This window comes from Peromyscus leucopus, chromosome 16_21, assembly GCF_004664715.2.
Source record: "Peromyscus leucopus breed LL Stock chromosome 16_21, UCI_PerLeu_2.1, whole genome shotgun sequence".
NCBI classification, from domain to species: domain Eukaryota; kingdom Metazoa; phylum Chordata; class Mammalia; order Rodentia; family Cricetidae; genus Peromyscus; species Peromyscus leucopus.
The window spans coordinates 44,749,874-44,772,136 of record NC_051084.1 but is presented as its reverse complement, the minus strand read 5'-3'; the positions used below and the strand labels follow the sequence as shown (position 1 = coordinate 44,772,136).

The 22,263-nt window shown below is 48.4% G+C and overlaps 1 protein-coding gene across 2 annotated transcripts in view; it reads left to right on the top strand.

The window, feature by feature from the left end:
• Fhl2 (four and a half LIM domains 2) overlaps window positions 1-22,263 on the top strand; it is a 77,883-nt gene that overhangs the window by 44,919 nt on the left and 10,701 nt on the right. For both annotated transcript variants that reach the window (XM_028865814.2, XM_028865815.2), the window contains exons 2-3: window positions 325-503; window positions 12,747-12,921. In XM_028865814.2, coding sequence (XP_028721647.1) covers window positions 348-503; window positions 12,747-12,921 — 331 coding nt within the window. In that variant the 5' untranslated portion in view covers window positions 325-347. The remainder of the gene's footprint in view (window positions 1-324; window positions 504-12,746; window positions 12,922-22,263) is intronic.

The window sequence follows — 22,263 nt, the reverse complement described above, 5'->3', positions numbered from 1 at the left end:
TAGAGATAGACATATTGTTTCTGTGCCTGCCTTTCTATTTTGAGGGCAGAGAGGTGAGGCAGGGTCAGGCACTGGAAGCCTACCCATAGCTAGGGTAAAGCGGAGGTGCTGCTGCTTTTTCTGGAATCCGACGTTCGGATCCAGTCAGTAATGACTGCTTGAATGCATGGAGTGCCTGGAAACACAAAACTCCTCCAGCTAAAAAAAGTGTTGCACTGGAAATCCTGAGCATTGAACGTCCGTCCGCTTCATTGCCTTCGTGGGCAGGGGACGCGGAGGGTTCCTGAGTCTGAAGTGTGGGTTTTTTTTCCTCCTTTGTCACAGGTTGCTGTAGAGTCGGGGTCAACATGACTGAACGCTTTGACTGCCACCATTGCAACGAGTCTCTGTACGGCAAGAAGTACATCTTGAAGGAGGAGAACCCACACTGCGTGGCCTGCTTCGAGGAGCTCTACGCCAACACGTGTGAGGAGTGTGGCACACCCATTGGCTGCGACTGCAAGGTAGCTCTGGGCTGGCTCTTGACCACTCTCCCTGCCCCCCCACCCCCCCACCCCCCAGGCCTTCCCAAGACCAAACTACTTCTTGGCATCCTGGACCTTATCTCCTGGTAGGTTCTGTCTAAGAAAGTCCCCTTTGGTGGCCTTGAATTCTTATGAGGCTGGGCAGAGCTGTTTTCTCCACGATGCAGTCCCTGCCCATCCGGTGAGCGCCTTGCCAGGCTGTCTGCTTGGTGTTCTAAGTCCACTCTCCCGGTGCTGGTTACTAGGGCCCTTATCTAGCCCCACCCTTCCGGGCAATGGGAAAGCCTTCTCCTGCCCCTGCTGTTTGCCTCTTGGTGACTAACATGGAAACAGGTGCTGCTTAGTAAATATTTGAGGAGCGAATGTATAGATGCATTATCTAGTCAGCCCCCTAGATAAATGGACCCAGAAAAGCAGCCACGTCCTTGGGGTATGGGGGACTCTTTTCCCTTGGGGTAGAAGAATGGGGTTTGTGTTTTGTTTATACAACAAAGGAACCAGCAGCTTCCCACAGACAGCACAGCATGGGGTGACAGAAGCGGCTTCATTCCTGCTCATTGGCCAGTGATGAAAGGTCACACATAGCCTAACCTGGGTCCCACAACGGAGGGTCTGTCTTAGCTTTCCATCTACGTGACAACGTACCAGAGACTAACAACTCCTAAGGAAAAGTTTCATTTGCCTCACAGTTTGAGGCCTTCCAGTTCTTGGGTAGTTGGCATTGTCACCTTGGGGCAGCACACCATGGCAGGAGCATGAGACTGAGAAAGCCTCTCCCCTCCTGGCAAGAAATAGGAAAGGCCTAAGGCCCCAATATTCCCTTCAGGGGCACATCCCCAGTGACATCCCCCACCCCAGGCTCCACTTCCTGAAGGTCCTACCTACCACCTCTTAGCAGCACCAAGCTGGATGCCAAGGCTTTAACACATAGACCTTTGGGGGACATCTCAGACCCCAACTATAGTGGGGTCCATGCAAGATTCTTTATATCTTTACCTGCAAAAACCCTCCTAGAACACACTAAGTTCTTCAAGTGATTGCCACCCCCACAGCCACAGAACTGATTACCGAATGGGGCCACTTCAGAGTCCCTAGGGGATTCCCTAGGGTCTCAAAGGAAACTTGTGGCCTTGTCCTGTCTAATTTCTGCTATCAGTACTTTATGTTCCATTGGGATTTCTACCCAGTGGAATATAATGCCAATTGGGATTACCACTCTCTTCCGTGACTATAAAAATCAATCTGTAACTTCTGACTGACTGACTCAGGCTCTGTCTGTAGTAGAAACATTCAGGCATGTCCAGTGCATGCCCCTTGCTCATTCTTTTATCATCTGTCTCCTAGAAAAGAGTAGCCAAATGGGTGTGCCGGTAATTTCTGTTGCTAGGCATCGAAGTTTTGAGGAAGGATTTCCATTGGGAACAGAAATGAAGGATGTGGACCTGAGTCACTCAAAGCCAAGCTGCAGCCAGGTAGCTTCAGCTTCAGAACAGGAGTGCTGTGTGGAGTGTTAGAGGGAACTTATCAGTTGTGTCACACAGATGATTAAAAAGGCCCAGAGGTTTGACTACTGCGAGCAAACAGCTGACCTGAGCCATCTCAAATTGCATTTCCTCTCTTCTCCAGTTCTTGCTAGTGTATGCTGTGTTCCAGGTGGCAAGTGTTTTACTCAGCTTCCCATCGTGGTAGCATAGATCATTAGCTTAGAGAGAGTCATTTAGGCTCCTAGCTTTAGAGGGGTCCCTCCACGATTGGATGGGCACACCACTTTTGTTGAGGCCTGTGCCAAGGCGACCCATCATGGTAGATGCACATGGAAAAACAAAACTGCGTACTCTGTAACCTGAGAAACAAAGTGGGAAGGAGGCAGGAGCCAGGGTCTCACAACCCCCTTTTCAGGGCACACCCCAACCATCTAAGGGCCTCTCTATCTTCTAAAGGTTCCGCAGCCTCCCAATAGCTCCTGGTTGGGAACTAAACCGTTACGACATAGGACTTTGGAGGAAACCTGAGATCCAGACAGTAGCAATCTCTCCAATTATTTAATAGGCCAAGTATTCTAACACAGCTGCCAGACAGTCTCATGCCTTTCTGTTGAGTTTCAACCAGCTACTTGGCCCCTCTGTGCTCCTTCCTGTCCACATCTGTAAAATGGAAGATCGGGTGTCTGCTGAGTGGGGTTATGGTGATAAGTGTCCTTACACAGAGTCTCCACCGTGAATGGCAGCTGCCATGTTGTAAGCTCCATGTTTCCGCTTTCTCTCCAATTCCTTTTCCGTTCTTTCTGTGATGCTCTCGCTAACACACGCCTCTCACAAGCCTCGCCCTCTCTATCCATTTTCGTGATGGATGTATCAGTAAAAAATGTCAGTGTGGAAGACAACCCCGTAGACTGAGACACAAAGAAGTAGTTTATAAAAACCGTTTCTGGGGAAGAAAGAGTTAAGTTGGTGAGAGGTCTACATAGTGTTCTGATGACGAATGCCAGTGTTAAGGAAATATTGTGCATATCTGGGCTAGTCATCCCTGACTGGTGGCCGAAGTAAAAACAAGACAAGAGTCACTTATCATTTCTCCAGAATGATTTCATGGAAAGACCCCAAAAGCCAGTCTTCCTTCCAAAGACATTTTATGCACAAATAAACAAGAGTTTCTACCCAGGGGCCAACATCAACAAGCCTGCAGAAGGGGTCAAAAGCTAGTGCGCTGAACTTTTCAACTCACACCAGCAACTGGAGATCTGTGGGTGTGGGTCCTGCCCTGTGATTTTCCTCATTTGGGAACAAAGAGACGTTGGGTTGAAGTGAGACTTTTGCACGGGAGGATTTACACTGTTTGTTGTGCTTTTCTTGAATGTCAAATGTAGTTGTCTAGTTGACTTTGTGAAGGAAGCGGTGACCAAAAAAAAAAAAGATTCTGTTACATCAGGAAGTAAAGTAAAAAGTTGCAGCAGGAGGGTGGGGTACTTAATTGAGCTAATGGCCACTCAGTCTTCTGTCTTCTTAAAGCAGTCCTGCCTCCACAGATGGCACTCAACTCTCTGGAAGACATGCTTCTGTGTAAAATTTTAAGATATACTCACGCCTCTGGGAATCGGGCTAGTTTTGAGGTACTGATTAAATTTTAAATGAGATAGATGAATTTTGAGAACCCATCCCTGTAGCCAGTATACATCTTTTCATTTAATTGTCCCAGGCAGCCACCTCGCTCTCTTCTTCTTCCCATTCAGCCTCTCTTTGGAAATGCCATGATACCCAAGGCAAGGAGATCATTGATTCTGACAACCGGTGGAATGGTTGAGAAGTCACAATACAAATGTGATTTTATTGTCCTGCAATACTACATCCCTCTTAATTTTTCTTGGACACCTGTAGACAGTAGCACAAAAAAAAATTGTACTGATTATAAGATTTGTTTTATCAACCTGAGTTCTGAACCTCAGAAAGTAAAGAAAAACAGACTTCTCATAGAGCACTATGCATCTGAAAAATTAATGCCCTTAACAAAGGGCCTCAGACTGAGCAGACTGAAGATTCCATTCATGTCTTTGCCAGGGAAGTCCTAACGCTGGGCAGGCTGTCATACCCCAGTGTAACTTGAGGGGGCGCTGTGATGAGAGCAGTAATAGTCATGCACCTGCTGTGTAGTTACTTGGCTCTGGCACTTGGAAATTACTCTGTTGCCTTATCTAAACCCCTCTAGGGCCCTCCCACTGATAAGGACATTTTCATCCCATCGTATGTAGAAGCCTCTGAGGCTTAGAAGAGTTGAAGGTCTTCTTGAGGGTTGTGATTAGGAAGCAGTAGTCATGGAAGGTTCCTAACCAACAAGCTATATGCTCCCTGCCCACCTGCACACAGCCTTGGCCATGGTCTTCAGGTCACATACGGTCTCTCAGTGGTCAGTCTTGTGAATAAGGGGTGTTTGCCTGACCTCTGCCAACTGTCTCCCTTGATGGAAAAGGTCCTTGGTTTTCTCCTGTCCAGTAGCAGTAAGTATGCTGCAGAAACGGTGCCGTATTTGTTCTCTAGTTCCTGTCCAGCCTCCTGGTGCTACTGAGGCAGACTCACTGTATCCCCTGTCCCTGTCCACCACAGTATGCCAGTCACTGAAATAGTGAGCTTCCCAGTAGAGTTTATTCCACAAGCCTGTGGAGACGTAAGAGGAAGTTTCAGGTCCACTCCCGAGGACAAGGTTGGGATATTTATGGGTTAAACACGGAATAGATGATTATATCAAACTTCCTCAACTGCGGACATCAAAGCCCATACTCAGGTGTTATCTCTACCTAACTAAAAGCTAATAATGACAGCAGGTGTGGCCTGGAGGGTTGATTCAAGAGCTCTGAGCACATTCATGGGCTACTCATTGGCTTTACTAGTCAATTAGGAGGGAAACATTGAAGTAGTAATGGAATTAGTACAAATTCTTCCCTTCAGAATGCAATTTCTCAATGTGGGAAGGTTTTTTAAACAGAAACTCTAGGAGATCCTTGTTTGGGGGATTGCATGGGTGAGCTCTCAGCTAGACTCTGATTCTCATGTACCCAGGGGAGATCTAGATGCTCCTACTGTGTTTTAGAAAGTTCTTGCGCACCAGTAGAGTAGGGGGCTGTTAGGAAGAGACCATTCTTCCTGCCAGCATGATGCAGACCTTGCCTGCAGCCCTTCTGGACCCTTCTCTGCTAAGCATGCTACTCCATTCTTTCTTTCATGGCCTCTTTCAAACTTGATGCTTTCCCTTTGGAATGACTTTCAAGTTGTTTTTTTTCTTTTTCTTTTGAAAATATGAGATTTTGTGTTGGGTGTGGTGGTTTATGCCTTTAATCCCAATACTCCAGAGGCAAAGGCAGGTGGATTTCTGCGAAATCAAAGCCATTCCGGTTTACATGGCAAATTCTAGGCCAGCCAAGGCCACCCTGTCTACAAAATAATAATAACAATACAGTTTTAAAAATGTATCAAGTCAGTACTCTCCAAATCAGGATGCTTAAATTCATTTATTATTATTATTATTATTATTATTATTATTATTATTATTATTATTATTACTTTGTGCTTGTGTGTGTGAATGTAGGTATGTGTGGGTCGCTGTGTGTTTGTGTAGGGGTGAGTTGACAACTCTCCAGGGAGTCAGTTTTCTTCTGACTTATGGGACCCAGGGATCAGGCCTGCACACAAGTTTCTCTATCAGATGCACCATTGGCCTGATTTCTCACATTGTAACGAGCAAACCACCTTTACAGATTTTTCCATGTAGAATCTGCCCACAGACTTTGTAATGGGCACAGGCATCACGGGTATAATAATTCTACTTGTCCCCTGGGTGCATGCCGGGATTCCTGGTGGACACCTGAGGTTGTGATCTGTACAAGCCCTACAGTCAGCATGGTAGCATGTCACCGCTGAGAGCTGCATAATCAATGTGACAAAAGAAGATTTGTGCCCCGTCTGGGACAAAGTGAAATGTCTTGAGATTTTTGTCACACTCCTCAGAATGTGTTGCAACTTAAAACTCAAGAATTGTTTATTTCTGGAGATTCACGTTAACAATTTTATATTGTGGTTGGTTTAGGTGTCTGAAAGTGTGGACGCTAAAATTGTAGTAAAGGGTGAGTATTGGATTTATTTGGACAACCTTTAAAATAAACACTGCATTTAAAGGAAATTTAATAAATCAGGCCCTTCAGGGTGATGAATAAAGCTGACTGACCGGGTTCTATCAGAAAGACCTGGAAGCTCAGAAGGTCCGACAGCATCCTTCAATGGCATGCTCAAGGCAGGACCCTGAGCAGCTCTGCCTGGGTTTAGGCCTGGTTCCATCTTCAACAAGCTCTGGGACAGGAAGCAGCTCTGCCGCCTCTGAGTCCCCATTTCCATATCTGTCAAATGAGGCTGCTTTTCTCGCGGAACTGTCAGGGAAATTAGCAACGTGAGGAAATTGGACTTCTCTGGCACGGTTGTGTGACAGCCATCTTTTCCCTGCTGTCCGCTCCTCCAGACTTCATTTGTAAGGACCTGAAAGGACACAGTAGACACAGGATCACCTAACAGTCTCAAAGCAGAACATCTTTTCAGTGCACTGGATGTAACTGATGAGCAAGTCCACTTACACTCCGAAATCAGACAGCTTGAGAAGCAGTTAGTACGGGAAGCTGACAGCCAAGCGTCTCCTCAGTTAGGTAGAAGATCATGCAAAGGAGCCATGGGAAGGCAGCCGCCTTCAGTAGGGACCCTGCCGTTTAGAATTGCCTCCAGCTGTGCAAAGGCCCTGGGGTGTCCCTTCAGATCACTGACTCTTCAGATTCTAGGGCTCAGCTGAAGACCCAACAAGGGCATATTTGGAGGCAAGCAACAAGCACGTCCTAGATTGGGAATGTTCTCAAAGTGAAAACTGCGGTCTGAAAAGATGTGTTTGTGCTGTTCTTCCGAGTGTCTCAACATTTTACTGCCATTGATGACCTTCCTGTGACCTCAAGATTAGCCCTGGTGGTTTTCTTTTTGTTTTTCTGGAAATTATAAAGGGTCTTTCCCCTTCTTTTTCCAATCCCTCTAGAAAACTTAATCTCTCTCTTGCCCTCCCTCCCTCCTTCCCCTGCCTCCTTTCCTTTTCTTCCCTCCCTCTCTATCTGTCTCTCTGTCTGTCTCTGTCTCTGTCTCTGTCTCCCTCCCTCTCTCCCTCTCTCCAGTGCTGGGATGAGCATAGGGCTTCATTCGTGCTAAGCCAGTCCCAGCTGCCCCGCCCCTTAGCATCTAAGTGCTGTCATTGCCAATGCTCGTGACGCAGTGTGGTCCTCGGTACCTGGAAGAGACTGGGTGCAGGGTCTCTTAGTAGTAAAACATGAAGATCAAGTCTCTTATAGAGAAGAGTATAGCTTTTCCATGTAACTACACACTGTCTCCAGCATTCTGTAAACTCTCCCTAGGCTACTTGTGATACCCACCGCGGTATAGACACTACGTAAAGAATTGCTCTGTTGTTTTGTTTAGGGAATATTAGCCCCTCAAAGTGTGCATGTTCAATACAGATGAAGTTTTCGTTTCAAATCTTTTCCATCTGTGGTTAATTGAACCTAAGGATTCAGAATCTGTGGATATTAGAGTCCTTTGTACAAAACAAGACAGAAAAAAAAATGAACTAGCCAACACTGGCATGGTGCTAATCACGAAAACTAAAGCTCTGTTTGGAGCTGTGAATCTGAGGAATGGAAAGATTACTTGGCACTGGGCCTTCATGATGAATATTAGGCATGTAATGTCAAGCATTGGTCAGCTCTGGCCTATCTATCGTCTCAGTTTTTGAGTGGCATTTTTGAACTGTCTCTGAGCCCCCAGGGAATCCTGGGACTAAGACCTTGTCTCGCACTAAGACTCAAGACACTGAAACCAAGCGGGCCTGGGAACCACTCTGTGCTCTGAAACAAGTGAAATGCGCAGTCTCAGTCACTGTCTTCTCACCACTTCCTGATTAGCACAGTAAACAGTGAGATCCGCAGGAAGATGTGACCGGATCATCAAGTGATCGCAGAGCACAGCCTAAGAACCCCAGGAAGAGCCCAGTGGCCTCAGAAGTGACGTACGGCTTTGCATGAGTGAGTCTGAAAGAATTGCCTGAGGTTCTGGGTTGGCCAGAACTTTCACAGGCAGGTGGGATGTGGGCAGAGCCTGCCCATGAGCCACATTTTGCCAGGGAGGAGAGAGATGGATGGAGGTATAAAAGGGTAGGGCCGGAGCAAGCCAAGGCTGGGTGAGCATGTTGGAATCTATTTGGAAAGAGCTGATGCTGATGTACCACCTAAAAACAAACAGACAAAAATGGGACCGGAGTTTGGTTCGTTGAATCAGTGATGGTAGAAATCTGGGGGTGTGGGTTGGGGGATGCTGGAGGAAACATAGCTTTGTGCATCCTTGCGTCAAATCATACTCACGCATAAGCATAAAGCCTTATCTCATAGGGTTATTGTATAGCTTGAAATAGGCAAGATGAATTTAGAAACATATTTTTAGAATATAAGGACCAAGGAAATTTTATAAGCACTATACAAAATTAGAGTGTCGGAATTCTTCCTGTGGGAGCTTTTAAGATGTTAAAATTTTTTAATGGGGTGTGGTGTCTCATGCCTGGAACCCTTGCACTAGGGAGGCTAAGGAAAGAGAATACTGAGTTTGAGTCTTGGCCTCTACAGTAAGCTCAAAAACAAAAACAAAAAAACACCAACAACAGCAACAAAAAACAAAACCAAGAGGACACAAGAATGAAAGAAATTCTGATTTTTGTTGCCATCTTCGTGTGGAAATTTAGTACCAGTGAGTGACGCTCGGGCCACCACTTCTATGACTGACTTTGAGCTGGCGTTCACTGAGCAGCCCCTATGCAGCAGAAACTGCCACAAGCGCTTTACATGTTTTAAGGCATTCTCCTGTCACAGCCAACAGCAGGCACTGTCCTCCTGGCTTTCCAGGGAGAAGTCTGAGGTTGAGAGGCTCAGGGCTGGCCCTCAGCCATGCCCCGGGTGTGTGGAGGATTGAGGGTCTGGCCCTTGGGCTCCTTAGTTGTTGAGTCTCCTGCTTCTGGGAGTACCCAGCCCATAACAGCACTCACCACGTAAAGTGGGTGACACCAGGCTCTCCTCCTGCCCGCACATCTCACATGCTCTGATGCTGAGACAGAAAGGTCATCACCACCTCCAGCGGGAAGAGGGGAAGGACCAGTTCTGATCCTCCTACCCACCCATCCAGGACCTGCCAACAACGGCTGTGCAACCCTGTTTAGTAGCGTTTTTCTTTCCGGCCCATCACTGAATTTAGGAATATAGTCAGAGGTTGATATTTACCTTCAGAGAAAACATGTCTGTCAGAAAGGGTTAAGAATGATTAATATGCACTATGCTGCTCATGGTGAGTGTGTGTGTTCGTGCAAATGCACTCGAGGGCATGTGCAAGAGAGGTAGGTGAGTTAGGAAAGCCTTAGGAAATGTGCACCAAGAGCCCTGGACCTGGGAAGGCAGCTGGGAGTGCTCTGCCTGACTCTTGATAGGCCTCCTGGTCTCTGTATGCCTGACTTGGCTCTCTGAGTGGGATGGGATGTTTGTTTGTTTGTTTGTTTGTTTGGCTCCACTCTTCAGCAGCCTGAAAGGAAGGGCAGCATTCGGTGGCGGAGGCAAAAGGTGAAGTGTCGCAGCCAGAAGCAGGCACTTTCCTTCTGGTTTGTGGCTGAGAATTGGGGTGTCCCATGAGGAGTAAGTCAAGTCAGTAGAGGCTTTAGCCTTGGGCATGTCTGAAGCCCTGCGCTGATGCTTCCCTCTAAAGGACATGATAGTCAGTGCTCATGTTCAAGGTCACACTTGTGAGTGTCACATGACTACCAGCAAGACGGTCTTTAACTGTTGTGTTTTCCTGGCAGAAATGGTCACCGTGGAAAGAAAAATGAGTTTTAGAGCACTCAGCCAGCTTTTCTGCAAATATCTCATAACACCAGTGCAGAGGACTCTGCCCTTCTAGGGACTCGCTAACCTGGGTGGGGACTGGTGATATCTGGTGGCTTCACTTTCATAATGTAGTTCTTACGGTTTCCCCCCTCTGTTTTTGCCATTTCTGAAGGTTACCCCCAAATACAAATTTCCTGGATCCTTGAGGTGTTTTGAATGAGATGCCCCCTGTAAGTCTCAGGCTGTTTGGGAAGGATTAGGAGGTGTGGCCTTGGTGGAAGAACTGTGTCACTGAGGGCCAGTTTAAGGTTTCAAAACCCTTTGTCATCTCCAATGCACTGCGTACTCTGCCTGCTACTTGCCGTTCTGAGATGTGAGACCTCAGCTCTCCTTGCTACCATGATTTTGCTCCACCACCATGGATTCTAACCCACTAAAACTTTCAGCCCAATTAAATACTTCTTTTATAAGTTACCTTGGTCATGGTGTTTTGTCCCTGTGAAAAGCAACTAACAAAACTGTCGCTTTTCTGCTCACTGATAAAAAGTGACAGTGTGTGTGTGTGTGTGTGTGTAGTGCCTGCACCCCAGCAGGGTCGCCCGCCCTTAACCATAGCCCACCTTACAATAGAGGCTTCTGACTTGGCTCCCTCACTTCTGTCCAGCGGTGACCTACCATGGAAAGCAATCTGCAGCCTTTCCGCCCAGAGCCCTCCTTGGTCGGGTGACCTATCACAGAGGAAGGCCAGCGAACTTCTGAAAAAGCAACCTTCCACTGAACTGTCCCACAGCTTTGCATTAGGATTTGAGTCCAAGGCCTGATTTGAGTACATGCCAGCTGTGTGACAGCGCGGGGGTGGGGGGGGGCATGGGGGGCAGGGGGGCAAGCTGAGGCATGTTTCTGAGCCTCAGTACTAACTACGTACTGAGCTTACAACACAGTCCTAATTATCGTCATTGATAGTGCAAATTTCTGTGGCTTATTATTATTTTTTTTTGAGTCTGTTTTTTCTCTGCTATTTGGACCCCTGATGGGTTTCATTTTGAAGAAATGAAATGCAGTATATGCATGGAGAGAATACCCATGTTATATCCAATCCCAAAATATATATCATATCATGTATCATATATATAATTATATATATAATGATAACATATGCATTGTATTCGCTTAGCCATTTGTAGTGAGTTAACACACAGACACGTGGGTTCAAATGAAAGCAGTTTATACTTTATTTCACTTAGAATAAGCAACTAAGTGCATGTGCTCTCCCCCTGCCAAAAAACATTCTAAAAATATTTAAGTATTAAACCTGCAAAAGACAGGTTAGGCCTCTGCTCCTTTCTCCCTGCTCTCATCATTCATAGGCTTATGGGAGACCAGCATGTTGGTGAGCCGTCTCCCTGGTTCCCTTCCTCAAAGGATCAACCCCTGGACACTCAGGGATCTGAGGGAGGAGAGGGAGAGAGAGAGAGAGAGAGAGAGAGAGAGAGAGAGAGAGAGAGAGACAGAGACAGAGACAGAGAGACAGAGAGACAGAGAGACAGAGAGAAAGAGAGAGAGAATGGTTCTAGTTTTGTTTCAGTTCTGAGTTTAGGACTTTCTGATCAAGTCCAAGAGATATATGTTAAGGCCTCCCCGCCTCCCGCCCCGTATCTCTCTAAGCTTGACCTGGGTGTAGCTCACAGGACTTGGGATGTTTGCTCTTGAAGCTTGTGGGTGCTCATAGTTTTAGCTGGAAGTCAGCCCAGGAAACGAGGTGCCTTCATATTCTGTTTCTCTTTGGTGGTGTGGGTGTGGGTCAGGGTTGCAATGGCAGGCACAGAGACGTTCTAACGTGAAGCTGGGCATGAAAGGACTGTCACTTCTCTCCATGTTGGAGCTTTCAAAATGCTAGGGGAGGCGTAGACACGATTTTTTCTCATTCTTCAAGCAAGATCAGGGGCAGCACAGAGCCGACAGGATTCCTCCCCTGGACTCTGGTCCTCGTTACTATTTACTAAGGCTTCTGCCTCTATCTTTCCAAGGCCTACGCAGGCGTATTGTTGACATCTGCAACACAGGCATCCCAGTGCAAACCCTCATCTCTCCCTCTGAGAGGCAGTCCAGAGCACACCCACCCACGTCCGTGCTCGCCCTCATCTTCCCCTCCCTGTGCCCTTCTTCCGTCACCACAACCTGACTCTTACTCCCTAGAGCCTCCCGGATGCCCAGAACTCCATGCTGGCAGGAACATATCCCGATCCACCTGGACGGACGTGAACTTTCTCACCCTGGGCTTGGCCTGGCCCGAAGTGACATGAAGCTCTAACAGACACCCTGTCTCTTGTCTCTCCTGGCCCACAGCTATCCACACAGATGCTCTTTCTCTTCCCTGATTCACTTCCCAACACGGGGCCCAGGATCCTGCCCTGGAGTCTGAACGCCCCCACACCCGGGGTCTCCCTGCCGTGCGTGTGACCACAGCGGCCCATCTTCTGAATATACTTTTTACAGGAAGTACATTTTTTTTTTTCCAAAAGCCACCCTGCGTCCTCCCTCTCCATCTTTACACGCGCGCGCGCGCACACACACACACACACGCGCATGCGCGCGCACACACACACACACACACACACACACATGTACATGTGCACTCTGGCAACGTAGCGCACCAAGGCTCCCGGGCCCCAGCCGACCGGGGTCCGTGTTTGTCCCGAGAGTTTCGCGGTGCCCCATCATGCGAGGCTGAGTTGGACAGCAGCTCGACCTCCCCTGTCTTGCCTCTCTGACTGTTGGCGTGTCTGGCTCTCCAGGACTTGTCCTACAAGGACCGGCACTGGCACGAAGGCTGCTTCCACTGCTCCAGGTGCGGGAGCTCGCTGGTGGACAAGCCCTTCGCCGCCAAGGAGGAGCAGCTGCTGTGCACCGACTGCTATTCCAACGAGTACTCGTCCAAGTGCCAGGAATGCAAGAAGACCATCATGCCAGGTCAGGACACGTGCCTCCCGCACGTGCACGTAGCTCAGGGGGGCGCTGAGCCAGTCCGGGGATGGGCTGGGGGGGGTGGGGGGGTGGGACTCCCCGTTGGCCGTAGACACTGGTGGTGCTACTTCAATGCTGTCCCCTGAACTACAAGATGTGTGTGAGCGACCTAAGAGGTGGGGGTGGTAACCTCTCCTCCCAGCTGGCGGATCTCTGAGTTGGAGGCCAGCCTGGTCTACAGAGCTAGTTACAGGACAGCCGGGGCTACACAGAGACATGTTGTCTCAAAAAAATGGGAGAAAAAAAGATGTAGGGGTTGGGGGAGGGATGAGGTGTATCATTCAGAGGAGTGGGATCTCTAAGTGGAACTTAAGTTCAGTCACCCCTTGGTGTTTTCAGGGCTTAGGTCCAGCTACCAAAACCCCAGATTCTCAAGCTCCCTATGCAAAATGCCTAATGCTGGTAATAGAACATCTTCCCGTGTATTTTAAATAACCTTCAAGTGCTATATGAACCCCATTTTACTGTGCCATGTGGAAAATAATAACAGGCGAAATCTGTATAAGTTCTCTAAGGAAACACTTGTTTTCTTTGAGGAGTTTTTTGTTGTGTTTTTGTTTGGTTGGTTTGGTTTTTTGAGACAGGGTTTCTTAGTGTAGTTTTGGTGCCTGTCCTGGATCTCACTCTGTAGGCCAGGCTGGCCTTGAACTCACAGAGATCTGCCTGGCTCTGCCTCCCGAGTGCTGGGATTAAAGGGCGCACAGCTGTCTTTGGAAATTCTTGATCTGCCGTTGGTTGTCCATGACTAGAGAGAACTGGCCAGTAAAAGAATGCCAGGCGTTCCCTGGAAATACATCTCCTCCTCTGCCTGACTTTTCCCAGTACGTGTGTTTTCCCTTTCTGTCCGGCTTGCTGAATTTATGCTCAGTCATTTCAGCAACTATGACTTGTGTCCTGGTGTGTCAGGACTGGTCAAGAGCTACATGTGGCTTAGCTGGGGCCTGAGAGCTGATTCCTCTGCCTGGCCCCATGGAATCCTGTCCTAGATAGACAGACATCAAAAAAGGACAGAAGCACAATTGGATTAAGAACTAGACATAATGATAAGGTAGTGTCTGTTTTTTTTCACCTGGAGAAGATGGTGTCTCCTCTCTCTCTCTCTCTCTCTCTCTCTCTCTCTCTCTCTCTCTCTCTCCCTCCCTCCCTCCCTCCCTCCCTCTCAACTTTTGGTTTTGTGTAGGAAAAAAGGAATCTTTTCTTTTAAAAATTGAGTGAACAGGCCAGGTATAATGGTCCGTGCCTTTAATCCCAGCACACCGGAGGGAGAAGCAGGCAGATCTCTGTGAGTTTGAGACCTGCCAACGTAAGCTGATGAAAATATATGGAGGACTGGTGTAACTCGGTGGTAGAGTGCTGGCGAGCATGTGGGTTTGATTATCCTCACTGCAAAAATATACGCAGACACGCATATGCAAATATGGGGTTTACGAAGCAAATCTTATCATGCACATGACGTGAAAATGGGCATTAGAGCAGCTCGGAGAACCTGGCCCAGGATTCTGATGTCACTTGACTTAGAAAAGGTGATACAGGCATAGGTGGTGGATTCAGGGGCCACCGTGAGGGATAGCCTTCGCGTGACCTATTAAAGGCTGTCCAGATTCAAGTTGCCTGGTTCAGCCAATGAAAATACAGGTCTTCACTTACGTCTAAGAGCCAGGTAGCTTTCAGCGTATGTCATCCATGGCTACTGACTAGCTACACAAAGCCGGCAGAGAGTTTTCCATCCATGAAAGTGTCATTAGGAAGTGTATGCCCTCCCTGAAGATGAGGTAGGCAGATGCACCTGTAAGCAGACCACTAGGATTCAGCGGGGATAGCAAGATGACTGAGGACAGAGACATCTGTGAGCAGATGGAATTCAGGGAAATGTTACTTGGGGTATGTGGGCTCTGAACTGTTCTTGTGGGGAAGGCAGACAGCCTGTGCAGACTGTGGTCCAAGCAAGGCCATCAGGCGTCCTCTAGTGGACAAACTGGGTATAGACAGTGAATGCAAACTGTTCACAAGGCAGTCTGTTTATACAGTCCTGAACCTGGCCAGTCGGGAAGCTGAGGCAGCCTGGGCCGGACTGCCAGATTCTAGGTAAGATAACTAAATAATTTAGAGTGACAAGACATCACTTTTGGAATCATTTAAATATAGGGAGGTTTAGGATCAAAGGAAAACAGACACATTCAGAAACTTTAGAATCACCAGCTGTATCCACTTTGTGGCCCACAGACTTTGTGTCCCAGGATAGCCATGAATGCCAGCCAACACATTTGTAGATCACAATATCGTATTGTGTGTCAACTGGTTGCACACCCCTGAGACCACGGTAATATTAAGTAACTGCTAAAGTGTGCATAAGGTTTTAAAAATGTGAATTAACCTTGGAATACTGAGTCTTAAAGTACATATTGAGAAAGCAATCTGCACTTATGATTTTAAGTTGAAAATTCTTTATGTGTTAGCTATTTTAGCACTTAAAATATTTCATTATTCATAACACCTATAATTTTAACTTATTTTTGCTGCTACTTAAGAATTTGAAGTTTGTTAGTCCAAACTTTTAAGTAGGGCTATCAAATATATTAAATTTGAAAGTGAAGTTTAAAAGAAATTCAGCTTGCTCCACTGGTAACTGAGACCAACATAAAGCCATTGTAAAGTATTATTTTTCTTTAAGAATCACATCCAATGTCAGGTGTGATGGCGCACACCTTTAATCTCAGCACTCCATAGATGGAGACTGGCAGATCTCTGAGTTCTAGGCCAGCCAGTTACATGAGGACTTTCTGTTTAAAAACAGCAACAAAAGAATAAGCTTCAACTGAGCCGAAACATTTAGGACCAATCTGGAAAATATTGTAAGGCTGCATGTGGTGGGGGAGGGGTTGAGAGAAAGCTCAAATGATCCTCCCGCCTCAGCCCTCCAAGTAGTTGGAACTATAGGTATGCACTCGATGTCTGGGTGAAGGAGACTTTTCAACTCCACTGTGCCCATGGAAGCAGTAATAATGCATGGAAACACAATTGAAGTTGGAGCTGGGGAGATGGCTCAGTCAGAAAATGCCTGATTCCCGTCACCCTCACAGGGTGTGAGCTGCGAAACCCCCATGTCAGAACAGCTGGGGAGGTTGGAGAGGAGTCTAAAGAGGTGCTTCTGCAGTGTTCACACTAATGTTCTACAGTGTTCACACTAAATCTTCTGCAATGTTCACACAGATCTGCAGTGTTACACTAATTGCCTGCAATGTTCACACTGATCTTCTGTAATGTTCACACTGGCCTTCTGCAGTGTTCACACTGATCTTCTGCGATATTCACACTGATCTTCTGTAATGTTCACACTAATCTGCAATGTTCACACTGATCTTATGTGTTGTACATACTGATGTTCTGCAATGGTCACACTGATCTTCTGCAATGTTCACACTAAATCTTCTGCAATGTTCACACTGATCTTCTGCAATGTTCACACTGATCTTCTGCAATGTTCACACTGATCTTCTACAATGTTCACACTGATCTTCCCGCAATGTTCACACTAAATCTTCTGCAATGTTCACACTGATCTTCTGCAATGTTCACACTAAATCTTCTGCAATGTTCACACTGATCTTCTGCAATGTTCACATTGGTCTGACCAAGTGGATGTTGATTGACACCTTTAGTCTCTCTACTTGATGGCTCATTCCTGCTTTACATGTGGCAAGCAGTCTTCCTCACACAGTGGGAGTGACAGGAAGAGAGTTCTGGGACCGTTCAGTGACCACCCTTACAACAGCCGCTCACAGGAAGGAAGAGAGTCCTGGGACTGGTCGGTGACCACCCTTACAGCAGCCGCTCACAGGAAGGAAGAGCTCTTATTGGCCACTGGGGTCAAGTGTGCCTCCAGGCTCCAATTCTCAGCCCCAGTAACCCACTTCCACAGATGTGTAGTGCTCCCCCACGTGGCAGGGCCGTGGTGAGCTCTTCACGGGGACTTGCGTTTTGTTGGAAAGATGTTGTCACCCTTTATTTCTGTCCTGACTGCCCTACCTCAGATACGACAACCATTTTTTACCAAGGAGAAAAGTACTACAAGTCTCAGAAGCAGTTAATCCCCGAAAGAAGGACATGCTGGAGGTGGAGGGACCTCCCATTCTCCCTGGGTCTTTCCAATTTTGCCTACACTGCTGTGACAGGAGCGTAGATGATCTGGCTGTTCAGTATTGACTACAAGAGCTCTCAGTGAATGTGTCTTCACATGCTGAGACATGATACACAATCTGGAAGAACCCAGCCAGCCCTGGCTAATCAGAGAGCCCAAAGTCCCCATGAGAAAAACTAACTTCTGAGGGACAACATCTGAGGCTGACCTCTGACCTCTACACATATGTGCCATGTTTCCCATCTATTCTGCGAGCACACACACACACACACACACACACACACACACACACACACACAGGAGGGGATATGGGGGGGGGGTTCGATTTGAGTCAATAGTTTTTTGAGTTTGTAGTTCCAACTTTAAAATCCAAAGCAACCAACAGAATAATTCTGTGCCATTTGGTAGCCAGGTCTCATCAGTGTGTGAAGACCATGATGCTTAGAGACAATTTAGAGGCAGCCTCTGGCTTGTGGCGCCCTGGATGTTCACAGCCTCCTGCATGCCAGTACACTCTGCCACTGAGCTGTATCCACAACACTCAAGCTCCGACCCCTTCTGTGGGAGAGTGATTAAGCAGCTCCACTTCCTGTCTTATCTTTGGCTTGCTTTGCTTTTGGCAAAGAAGAGGTACTTGCAGAGTTCTGGGTGACAGACTGACATATGGGAAGTATCGGGGGAAGATATATGGGGCGAGAAGTAATACTTTTCCAAAGCAGATAATTAGACCTTTGGTAAGGTAGATTCTTACTGCTACAACACTTCTCTGGTTCATACGACTTTTAAATGACTGTGACATACTGTGACAGGAACGGAAGGACCCGGCCCCGAGCACAGCTGGGGAGGGGTGGGGAAGACAGCTAGCTGCATGGCAACCAGTGGTGGTTGAGTTCTAGGCCACATTCATTAGAAACTTAGAGCCCACGTGGGGTACGACAGTGGGCACTGGATCACTGCCCGCCAAAGGCTGCTCCCTCCCATGTCAATCATCAACCTACAGCCCAATCTGATGGGGGCATTTTTAGTAACTGAGGCTCCTCTTCCCCAGGGATTCTACCTCAGATCAAGTTGACAAAAACAGACAACATCCAACACGAGACTCTATCCTAAAAAAGAAAAACAAATTAAATCGTCTGTGGTCTTCTGAACGAGAGTCCAAAAAAGTCAGTTAGCAATTCCTCTGGTGGGCAGGGTCTCTCTGGACCCTCCCCATGTCTGCAGCCCAGCCATGCTGCTGCAGCCAGCCACATTTTTACAGCCCAGCCATGCTGCTACCACCCAGCTATACAGCTGCAGCCCAGCCACACTGCTTCAGCTCAGCCACACAGCTGCAGCCCAGCCACACAGCTGCAGCCCAGCCACACTGCTGCAGCCCAGCCACACTGTTGCAGTCCAGCCACACAGCTGCAGCCCAGACACACAGCTGCAGCCCAGACACACAGCTGCAGCCCAGACACACAGCTGCAGCCCAGACACACAGCTGCAGCCCAGACACACAGCTGCAGCCCAGCCACACAGCTCCAGTTCAGCCACACAGCTGCAGCCCAGACACACAGCTGCAGCCTAGCCACACAGCTGCAGCCCAGCCACACAGCTCCAGCTCAGCTACACAGCTGCAACCCAGACACACAGCTCCAGTTCAGCCACACAGCTGCAGCCCAGCCACACAGCTGCAGCCCAGCCACACTGCTGCAGCCCAGCCACACTGTTGCAGTCCAGCCACACAGCTGCAGCCCAGCCACACAGCTGCAGCCCAGCCACACACACAGCTGCAGCCCAGCCACACAGCTGCAGCCCAGCCACACACACAGCTGCAGCCCAGACACACTGCTGCAGTCCAGCCACACAGCTGCAGCCCAGCCACACAGCTCCAGTTCAGCCACACAGCTGCAGCCCAGACACACAGCTGCAGCCTAGCCACACAGCTGCAGTCCAGCCACACAGCTGCAGCCCAGCCACACAGCTGCAGCCCAGCCACACAGCTCCAGCTCAGCTACACAGCTGCAGCCCAGCCACACAGCTCCAGTTCAGCCACACAGCTGCAGCCCAGCCACACTGCTGCAGCCCAGCCACACTGTTGCAGTCCAGCCACACAGCTGCAGCCCAGACACATAGCTGCAGCCCAGACACACAGCTGCAGCCCAGCCACACAGCTCCAGACCAGCCACACAGATGCAGCCCAGCCACACAGCTGCAGCCCAGCCACAGGCTCTGCGTACTGCTGTCTCTGTTCTCCCCTTTGGCTTTGTTTGTTACCCTCGCTGCAGTGCTCCGCCCACTTCTGCGTGACTCCTGCTGATTCCTGGTCCCTCCACTTTGCCCTGTCCTTCATGCTTAGAAGGATCTTCCGTGCCTGGGAGCAGGCAGGCGGGCCCTGGGGAGGTAAAGGGACAAAGGAAAGACTGGTGTTGTCAGTGAACAGTGGGGCAGTTTCTTGGCGAACTACACCAGCGTGGGTGTGGGACAAGTGAACAAGGAAGTCCACATAGGCAGGGCGGCTCATTTCCTTCACTTGAGTTCGGGGACATCACGGTGAAGGTAGAGACGGAAGAATCACAGAGGCCTTGTGCTGTAGTGAGCACACATAGCCTCTCTAGCAGGGGATAGAAGAGCAGTCCTGGAATCCATCCTGATGATGCATCCCCATGTGATCCATTGTGCTGGAAGAAGAACCTACAGGGTCTCTGCTTCTTGCCCTAGGTGTGGCCAGGAGCTATGTGAGCTTTGGTCTGCTTACCTCACAAGGAGGTCATGGTCTGCAAGACTCTCCTCTCTCAGTGCACGGTTAAGTGAACCATGCCGATCAGAGTTGCTTTGAATTCAGAAGCAGCGCAGCTGATGGGACCGTACCACACTCGTGTCCCTTTGTGCACAGCAGGGACATAGGCCACAGCATTGACCCTCTATGCTCAGCTCCTCCTGAAGCCTCTCTGGTGCTGTGAATATCCTTGTGAACAGCAAATGAGCCATGGGAGACCAGTTTGTTTTGTTCCTCCATCTGCCCGGTCGGTCCAGGATACACCCTGGCTCCTGCTCTGGATCCCCAGCTCTCCAGGGCAGAAATGATAGTTCTGAAGTCACAGACTCTCTTGGGGACATTGCCCCCTCTCCCAACAAGTCTCAGAAACTTGCCTGCCCTTGATTCATTGACATTGTTTGAAAAATCTCAGTTCAGGGGATGTTGGGGACGGGAACTTGGCTTTTTGTAATTTTCACCTGTCTGAGACAGACTCAAGGCAGGCTGTTAGTGAGGGGGGAGGTACAGGTATGTCAAGGAACTGCCTCTTATGATGGTGGAAAGTGTGACATCTGGGGGGCATTCCCCACACTTCAGCTTCCGCTGAACCATCCAGATTCCACGGGAGGCTGGAGGTACACAGGCGATCTCTGAGTTGGTCTTGAGACTTCCTACGCTGGAGGAAACCTTGATCTCTACTCAGAAGGTTTTCAGCTGATTGGGGGAGACCCCCCTGCTGTAAGGGGTGTAATCCGCTTCATTCTGAGTCTGCTGGCTGCAGCCAGTAATCCCACCGAAAAACACCATTCATAGCAGCGTCAAGACCAGGGTTTTGTTGGTATTGCTGGTTAGTAAGAGATAGGGTATCTCTGCACTGCCAGACTTGCCTCAATCTCCAGCTCAAGAGATCCTCTTGCCTGAGCCTTCTGAATGGCTGGTACTACAGACATGCCTGTACCTAGAAATGTGATGTGATCACTACTCACTGTTTACAATCATCACTCAAAGTACTCTACCTTGTTAGATAAATGTAAATATGATATACCAATTAAAACGTAAAACAAAGGAACAAGGTGAATACTGGGAGAGATTCTGTGTAGTATTGGTAGTGGATTCAGGTTCACAGGACAGAGGCTTAATCCAAATCCTACTCTCTACCCAGTTCCATACAACAGACTGAAAAGGCAAGAAACTAGAATTTCATCGTAAGCTTGTCCTGAGTCTTGCCAGTTCGCGTCCTGAGTCTTGCCAGTCCACATGACCTGAATGCTAGTAGCCCCCGGCAGCAGGTTTCATGTTAATATCAGAAAGAGGAAGGCTCACGGAGACTCGCCGGCTCTAATCTTGAATCCATGTCTTCCTGGTTCCTCACTTGTCTCTTTGGATGGGACTAGAACCCCTTCTTCCAGACAGTCTGTTCCTCTCTGATGGACACTGTTCCAAGCCCCTTTAACAGAAGGTATTCTCCTGCTCTCTGCTAACTACAGTTCACAGTAACTCTGACGCCGCGGCAGTGGGCAGCCTTCCCAGCACGTTTCCTGAAGGTACAGTTCCCCAGCCCTGTGTTGATATGAGATTACTTCAGAGCCCAGCATGGTAGTTGTAATCCCAACACTTATGAGGCAGAGGGGCAGAAGGATAGATGCAAGTTCTAGACTAGCCTGGTCTACATAATGAATTCTAGAGCAGCCAGAGCTACAAAACCAGACCCTGTCTCAAAAAACAAACAAATACAATTAAACACAATTTACTTGAGCACACACCAAGAGTGAGCCATTGAGAGAGCTGTAGCTAACCGTATTCAGTGAGAAGTCACTTGGCTGGTGGCCTGCTTAACAGCATCAGCTCAGACAAGAGCAGGGGACCGAGATGTACACGGTGGTAGAGGAGTCAGCCCCTGGGTGCCAAGGGAACACATTTTAAAACTCATTCTCACCCGGATTCCAGTTGTTAATGTCATTTTTCACTTCAGGACCCATTGTCCCAGGACAGACTGTGTGCCTCCACTTTCAAATTCACTGGGTGTTACCCACACATGTGCCCTGCACATTTTACATAGTCTATGTAAGACAGAACCCGAATTTCTGCCCTTTGAAGAATTAGAAGCTGAGGAAGCGGCCCAAGAATGCTGCCTAGTAACCATGTAATAATTTCCAGTGTGTTCCTAACCACCTGCAGCACAGACGTCTCTGACCTGCCTTCCAGCCAGCTAAAGCATAGCCCACATGTTGCTGTTTTGACTGAGAGCTAAGGACTGGTTCACAGGCACTTGCATTATCCACTTGCTTCTGCAGGGGCCCCTCCAGCTGCCTCCCCTCATTCCTGGGGCCCAAGTGAAGTCTAAGGGCTATGCCATCACCCAGCCCATACTCTGCATCTTTGACATGATCCTCACAGCTGAAAAAATTCTCCC